Source organism: Cottoperca gobio, chromosome 10 (genome assembly GCF_900634415.1).
Source record: "Cottoperca gobio chromosome 10, fCotGob3.1, whole genome shotgun sequence".
Lineage (NCBI taxonomy): Eukaryota > Metazoa > Chordata > Actinopteri > Perciformes > Bovichtidae > Cottoperca > Cottoperca gobio.
In genome coordinates this window covers 13,700,169-13,708,441 of record NC_041364.1, presented here as the reverse complement: position 1 = coordinate 13,708,441, position 8,273 = coordinate 13,700,169, and the positions used below count along the sequence as shown (strand labels likewise).

The 8,273-nt window shown below is 41.9% G+C and overlaps 2 protein-coding genes across 2 annotated transcripts; one reads left to right on the top strand and one right to left on the bottom strand.

Moving 5' to 3' along the window:
* Positions 1 to 1,107: 1,107 nt before the first annotated feature.
* Positions 1,108 to 5,337, top strand: grhpra (glyoxylate reductase/hydroxypyruvate reductase a). The gene is made up of 9 exons (XM_029441593.1): positions 1,108 to 1,372; positions 1,615 to 1,745; positions 2,836 to 2,908; positions 3,002 to 3,118; positions 3,254 to 3,342; positions 3,493 to 3,594; positions 4,013 to 4,148; positions 4,320 to 4,450; positions 4,609 to 5,337. The coding sequence occupies exons 1-9, from the start codon at positions 1,287 to 1,289 to the stop codon at positions 4,728 to 4,730; spliced, it is 987 nt and encodes a 328-aa protein (XP_029297453.1). The 5' UTR covers positions 1,108 to 1,286; the 3' UTR covers positions 4,731 to 5,337.
* Positions 5,338 to 5,417: 80 nt separating this feature from the next.
* On the bottom strand, positions 5,418 to 8,181 carry LOC115014600 (zinc finger and BTB domain-containing protein 5-like). Its single transcript, XM_029441592.1, has one exon. It carries the CDS (start codon positions 7,608 to 7,610, stop codon positions 5,640 to 5,642), a length of 1,971 nt encoding a protein of 656 aa, XP_029297452.1. The 5' UTR covers positions 7,611 to 8,181; the 3' UTR covers positions 5,418 to 5,639.
* Positions 8,182 to 8,273: the final 92 nt, after the last annotated feature.

Here is an 8,273-nt window from a genome sequence, read left to right as displayed (position 1 = left end):
GCTCATTTGAAAAGGGAAATACCGTACCATCAGCTGTGGAATAAGTATTCAGATTAGTAGCAGTAACTACAATGTTAAAATAGTCCTGCAGTATAAGTCTTACTTAAGTAAAAGTAATAATCAACAACAAATGCACCTGTGCAGCAAATTGGCCAGTGTCAGTGTTACATTTTATGATATTTATTTACAATGATTACTGATGAATTAATGATGTAGCTGGTCGAGGTGGATCTAATGGATTGGGGATCTAATCATATATAATATAGGCTATTAATGCATCAGAATGTATGAGCCCATTATATTTTTAAAACGTAACATTTTAATCTACAAAGTCACTAACTATTAATATCAAATAAAGTGGAGAAAATGACAATATTTCCAGTAAGTACATTTACTCAAGTAGTGTACTGAAGTACAACTTTAAGTTATTTTGTATCTATTTCTATTTTACTTTATACTTCTACTTCACTACAGTTCAGAGGGATATATTGTACTTTTTATTCCACTACATTTATTTAAAGTGATGTAGGATACACAATGTATTATTAATTACAATCCAATGATATCATATACATTACTCTGAAATGGGCCATTCTTCCACCACTGAATTTGAAAATGTATTCAAGTAAAGTACCTCAACACTTCAGGGTAGGTATAGTAGGCCTCCTTGAGTAGATATACTTATTACTTTCCATTGCTTGCTGCTGCATTCACACTATGTGTTTACACATGTGATTTGGACATTTAAAACTTTGAATTCCTGTCGTGTGAATACTCTGTCGGTCGCGCGGCCAACCCTCGTAGGTGTTACGACATTGTCCCTCCTCACTTTTTTACACGACCCAACAAGTGAAGTCAGAGGAGAAATGTAAACATGACCATACTTGCATGAGATGTTTCGGTAAAATCACACTTTGCTCCCAAATAATTAAATAAATAAAACACGGTTGTCCGACAAAGAGCAGAGCCATGTGTTACTAGAATGATGATGTATTCACTTTAACATAGCCTTTATTAAATATTTATACTATTTTTTTATATCATTCCGTCTTTGAGGTTAAATTAGACATTAAATAAGTATCAGAGACAACCCACCCGATCACCACGCATGCGCAGTAATATGAACTCAAACACTTCCTGATGTCTACGGGATCGTGTGAAGTGTAGTTTTCTCGCAGTGGAGCAGACGGTCAAGGTTAAAATCTGTCCCGGCCGAGTGTGTGCACGTCCATCCTCCCCACAAAGTTATACAGTGTTCCGTCGGAAGAGGACTTCAGTTCATTTAGATGCAGGCAGCTGGAAAACTTATGAAGGTGTTCGTGACGAGACGCATCCCGCAGGAGGGGATGAAGATCCTGTCAGCGGCTGGAGTGTAGGATGTGCATTATTTAATTCTAAAAATGACTTAGCAAGACAGACTGTACTAATAACATCATGCTATGTGGCTGTCCGTAACGCTGTACCCTTACTGTACCCTTATTCTTTCCACCTTAATTTAACACAGTCATCAGTTTTGCTTGGATTCATGTTACACTCTTCTGTAGCCAATAGAAACGTCACATCCGCCTGTGTGCCTGAATGACATCTCATGCATTTTGTCCTTTTCTGTCTCAGCTGTGAGGTGTCTCTGTGGGACTCAGATGAACCCGTGCAGAGGGCAGAACTTCTCAAAGGTGTGCAGGGAGCTGATGGTCTTCTGTGTCTGCTGTCGGACAAGATTGATGCAGAGGTTCTGGATGCTGCAGGTATTCATCGTGTGTGTGTGTGTGTGTGTGTGTGTGTGTGTGTGTGTGTGTGTGTGTGTGTGTGTGTGTGTGTGTGTGTGTGTGTGTGTGTGTGTGCGTGCGCGCGTGTGTAACACTGGGACATTGTACTGATCAATCAATTAATATATTTACTTTATTTTTAGCAGAATATGATCTATAAAGTCCCATTACTGCGTTTCAGGGAGTCCTTGGTACATAAGAGTTATAATTATAATTAGGATAATAATACATTTGATAAAAACAAAACAAAAAAAACAAGTACTATCAGTTAAGATAAAGCCATAAGCTAATAGTGAGTTTTAAGAAGAGATTTAAAAGAGGATACTGATGGGCCCGGACCTCACCTTTTTAGCGACAAGTCGCTATCTTGGAACCAATAGTAAGGGCCTGCCAGAGGATCCCAAGCAGCGATCAGGGTTATACGGAGTTAATCAATCACAGATATAAGCAGAAGCCATTCCAGGCTTTTAAAACAAGCAGTAAAATCTTACAATCTAAAACTACAAACATTATGTGTAATTAAAAACAAACAATAAGACAAATAAAACTGTAACAATAACTGTATTTTCATTATTGAGTAATCCATTGATTATTTTTTAAATGTATTGATCAGTCTATAACATATTCGATAAACCTATAGTATTTTGAGTGTATTTTTATGCTTTTATTACAGACATTAGTAGAGATGAGAGGATATGAGGGGCCGAGAGGAAACAAAGGTCGTCGTTACAATTCATGTTCAGCATCTTAACCCCTAAGCTGCGAGGTCTGTTTAGAAACACTGTAGAAAAGCAACAAATCCACACAACCAGATTTCTTTTGCATAATGAATTTTATAAAAATGATTAATTGATTATCAAAATGGTCGCTGATCTCTATCAATCAACAAATCGATCAATCCACAAATGATTTCAGCTCTAAAGAAAAAATGCAGCGGGTCCACCAGACCCACGAACTGGTTGAATAACACAAATATGAACACCACACGAGGGTTAAAACAAATCAAACAGTAGTAATATTTGTTCATTAAATGTCTAGATTCCAATGTTTCAGCTGTCTCTGATTTCAGGGCCAAACCTGAAAGTAATCAGCACCCTGTCAGTGGGATTTGACCACATGGCTCTTGATGAAATCAAAAAACGGTAGGTTACATAAATAAACTGCAGCTTATACTTCTGCTTGTAGGATGAAGTGTCAGACGGCTTCTAAGTTACGTTACTGTTTGTTTTCAACAGTGGTATACGTGTTGGATACACTCCAGATGTCCTGACTGACGCCACAGCAGAACTGACTGTGGCTCTGCTGCTGGCCACCGCTCGCAGGTTACCAGAGGGAGTGGAGGAGGTCAAAAAGTCAGTCCCACCAAATTCCACATTTACACTATCAGTGTTTACTTTCATTTTGTTAACGTTTGTGTATCTTTTTCACCGAGAGTGCAGGTAATTGAGTGACACATTGGTCACGCAGTCTTTTCCTTTCTCTGTCAGTGGAGGCTGGAGCTCGTGGAAGCCTCTCTGGCTGTGTGGTTACGGCCTCTCTGGCAGCACAGTGGGAGTCATTGGACTGGGACGCATTGGTGAGGCTTGCTGTTGCTTCCTTTACTTTGGCAGGATATAATATCATATGACTAGATCCTGTGTTGTAATATCTAACTAGCACTGTGTGATATTATTTTCCCGATGACGTTTAAGATCTGTTTTTAGGTGAATAACTGGTTTGTGTTCAGGCTTGGCCATTGCTCGGAGGCTCATGCCCTTTGGAGTGAAGAGGCTGCTATACTCTGGGAGAACAGTCAAGGCCCATGCTGCGGAGGTGAATGGAGAGTTTGGTAAGAAAAAGAAGAGAAACTTTTACCATGAAAGCAAAACGTTTAAAACTATAGCGAGATAGAAAGGACAGGACAGAAGCAGTGATAATCTAATATTATAAAACTAAAATTAGAAAAGATCAGATAGAACTTTATTAATCTGGACAACATAAGAATAAAAAACAAGAGTAATATATATATATATATATATATATATATATATATATATATATATATATATATATATATATATATATATATATATATATATATATATATATTATAACAATATAAGTATAATATATTTAGTAAAGTAATCTCAGATAGAAAAGTAATATTGTGCATGATATTGAACTATCTAATAAAAACAAGGGTTTCTGGTCTTGTGTTTCCTCTCTTCCTCTGTTGTTCCTCCTCCTCTCTCCTCTCTGTTGAACAGTTCCCCTGGACACTCTTGTGTCTGAGAGCGACTTCATAGTCGTTTCCTGCTCCCTGACGCCAGAAACCCAGGGCCTGTGTGACAAGGCTCTCTTTAGCAAGATGAAAAACACAGCAGTCTTCGTCAACTCAAGCAGGTAAAGCAGCGTAAACGTGGATGTGCACTACGGGAAAAGCATTGGTTTGGAAACATACTATGTGTTGAGGGACTTCGCTTTGGGCGTAGACCGTTGTCGTGTATTTCTGACACCAGCTTGTTTGCGGTTAAAGTACGTAAGAGTGAAGCTGTGGTGAATTATTGGCTTTAGGGGAACTGTGGTGAACCAGGAGGATCTGTATGAAGCTTTGAGCAGCGGACAGATAGCTGCAGCTGGACTAGATGTCACTACACCCGAGCCACTCCCAACAGACCATCCTCTTCTAACACTTAAGAACTGTGGTGAGTAGTCAGGGAGGGGAAATGTGTAGACATGTGTTCAAGGCCTCTTTTCCCACGTTGCCTCTTGATTTGACAAAAATGTTCACGCGTAATTTTTTATTTTAATCTATTGTCTTTTTTTTTTAATGGTATTTTCTGTCCTCTCGTATCTTGTGCAGTGGTGTTGCCACACATCGGAAGTGCCACCTACTCCACGAGAGGCATCATGGGAGCTTTGTCAGCTCAAAACCTGCTGGGAGGTTTACAGGGCACTGCCATGCCCAGTGAACTCACCTTCTAGAGCCTGAAACTAAGACGCTGCGCTGCAATAACAGATAACAGTAATGTACTGGGATAGTAATGATCTTCTATGTGCGATTAAAGTGGAGAAGGGCTGAAATACTAATGTAGTTCAGATACGTTTACATCGTGTCAGTGTTAACTTGATAGCTTAATTTGATCCCGTCACAGTTACTAATATGAGTTTCCTTTGGAATATACAATGTGCATTTTGAAGAAGGAAATTCTTCATGCAAAGTTTTGTCATCTCAGACAAGTGTATTTGTTATCGGGGAAAAAAAGGCTAATGAAGAAACCGGCACAACTCCCTAACATTACTTCTTATAAAAACACCATACATGCGTAGTGTGGGAAATTACAGATGAACTGCAAAACACAGGTTCTGATTTGCATATGAAATATCTCCATTAAAATAGAAATGGTGGGTTGGTTCTCTGTCTCACTCTAATTGAATAATGCTTGTCATAAAGATTAGCATTATACATAATTAGTCTGCACTTTATTCTGATGTTAATGTTGTCAACGACGCTTCAAAACAACACTCCACTTTTGTATGAAAAATGAGATTTCTCTGAAGAATAAAACGTATGGTTTAGTTTGAATATGATGCTCTGTGTGTGTGTGTGTGTGTCTGTGTGTGTGTGTCTGTGTGTTTCTTAATTAGAAATGACTCGTGCTCAAAATATATTTAAATGCAAAACTTTTATTATCTCATCACTCAACGTAGCTGTAAAAATATTTTCAGTGCATTCACATCAGTTTGGCTACATTTTTAACCGATTCATTTCATGGAATAAATAATTCTTGGTTGGGAACAAAAATATAATTGACTTTGAATTAATGTAACATAAAATCAAAAATTGGAAGTGCATGGGATAATAAATAATCAAGTTGATCAACAAACGCCAGCTCATAGCCGGATATCTGGGAAAGATTGATTATCTTTCCAGTTCAGGCAGGTACTTTTCGAGTGCTTATAGAGATGGGAGGACTGGCTGAAGCGTTTGCCACACTTTGGGCAGGGATAGGGCTTTTCTCCTGTGTGGACACGAATATGTTTCTTACAGTCAGTCAGGTTCATGAAGGTCTTACAGCAGATTTTGCAGGCGTATTTCTTCTCCCCTTTCACCAACAGCACAAGGTCTTCAGCAGCTGCTTTCTTGCACTTTGACAGAACATCGTCTGAAGCTCTGCTCAGAGGCGGCTGCTCAGCAGAGGAAAGATCTGTGCCGGCTTTTGATCCAGGCGGCACTTTGGGGGCGATGCGACGGAAGATTGTTGCCCCTGAGCTTTTTCCGGCCCTGGAGGGTTGGATGAGGGAGTTTTCCAGACCGAGTCCTGGTCTGACGCTACTCAGGAACCCTGTTAAAGGGTTCTGGGTGGGCTGGAGGATAAGTGTGTCACTGAAACCAGGGCCTTGAGTAGGGAGAAGCTGCTGCAAGGGGACAGACGTAACTGGGAAAACTAGTGAGGGATCAGAGGACTGAGCAGAAGAGGCTTCTTCTGAGTTTTGACACAGTTCTCCAGCAGCTGCAGGAGCATAACTGGCAGCTGCAGCAGCAGTAGCAGCAGCAGTGAGGCTAGCTAGGCTGTCTTCTTCCTCCAAATCCACCATTACGCTTTCACAACTGGGATTCAGGAAGCAGGAAAAAGCGAGTTCTGACAGGCTGTCCAGGCCTTCACCGTCCACTGACTCCTGACCCAAATCTCCAGCCTCTGTCTGTGCATCAGTTTGAAGATCTGAGCACAGCTGAGATTGCAGAGAACTAACGCCAGCCTCTGTTGGGCAGGCTGTGGCCATTTTCTCCTCATTTAGTTGTGCATCAAAATTGCCTGGAGAATCGTTTGGTAAATCTGGAGAATATGAGTTTTCTTTTTTCACCTCAATCATCGCCATATTTATCTCCTCCCCCTCTTCCTCCCCTTCTTCTCCCACCTTTACTTTGACCACAGTCTCTCCATCTGTATCTCCGCCCTTCTCCCACGCACCTACACCTCCTATGCTGCTGTCAGATTGGCTTGGCAGCTGGATCTCCTCTGACTCTCCCTTGGTTGCCTCATATTTTTCCTCCACCTCTTCTTCGCCTCGGCTCTCCCAGAGAGCGTTGCTAGTCTTCAGGAAGTCTGGGGGCAGCAGCTCCTCTGCACCCTCTGTACTGACGGTGCTTCTGGTTACAGTAGTTGAACACTCTTTATAGGTTCCCTCAGGGAGCCTGCAGGACCTCTTTTTGGCACTGAGCCCGTCCTCGTGTGACTTCCTCTTGTGCCACAAAAATGGTTCAGCACTCTGTTCGCCACTGACTTCCCTCCTCCTCACCCCCTGGTCTTCAACCCCACCAGACTGACTAACCTCCACTCCCACTTCCTCCTCACTGATGTACTCCTCCATGACAGATGTGGCCGACTTCTCTGCCTGGGACGCTGGATACTGCTGCTGCTGTTGTACCGACCGCCAGCCTTTCGGGGGCGAGGTAGGAAAGTTTTTCCTTGACAGGTGGAGCTTGCAGGCCTTGACAACAGTGTTGAGGTGCAGGTGCGAAGCCGCCAACAGTACATCCATCACATTTGAGGCTCCTGGAGAGAGGGTGGAGGTGTAAATCATGTCTAGCAAGGTAGAGAAGGCCTCTGGGGTCACCACCTCTGGATCTAGCTCCACCACACTGGGGCCCCCACCTCCACCTGTGTTGACTCCAACCTCATCCCCGCTGTCATTGGAGCTCAGAAGAGCCCTGAAGTGGGAGCTGCATGCTGCCAGGATGGAGCGGTGAGCCTGGAAGCTCTGACCTCCAACCACCACCACACAGTCACACAGCTGAGCATGGAGGCGCTGGTGGTTGAGCTGCTTGAAAATATGCTGGAAATGTCCCGGAAAGTCCATCATTTATTACAGGTGTTATCTTGTAGCATCCGTGGCGCTACTGGCCCAAGAATAACACAACGAAGGTCATTGTGAGGAACGGCGATGTCAAACTTCTCGTTATTCACATCTCATCTGCTGAAAACAGCATCAGGCTGACTCGACTCTGACTTTCCACAGAAGCCTACCTCCGGTGTGATAGTGTATCGTCTGTTGGATGCGGCGCGGTCTTAAGCTTTGTCTACGAACACAGCCGGATATCTGCACAGCGGTTCTTCTCCTACTAACTCAAACATTATATCTAAAATTTAAACTTGTTTTCCTTATTATTAATGCTACTAATTCAGAGCACTCACAATATCATCCCGGTTTAGCATCCACTGCCGACGCCTTACATCATTAGTTGTCTCATCAACCCTCTAAAACCACAGCGCCCCCGCGTGGTCATCCTGCAGAAGTGCATCTACTTTGGTTCTGGGAAATTCAGTCATTAAATGATTTAGTAATAGTTACTGCACGCTGCAAGTCAAATTTATTTAACTTTATTTTAGAATTTATAGTAAATATCAACCACTTTAATTGTGTTAAACTGTCTAAACAATTGATTTGGTTTGAAATACATTTTTCATTGCCATTGGTGTTGAGCTTTGTCAATCCAAATTATGCACCTGCAGCAGATGACATTTT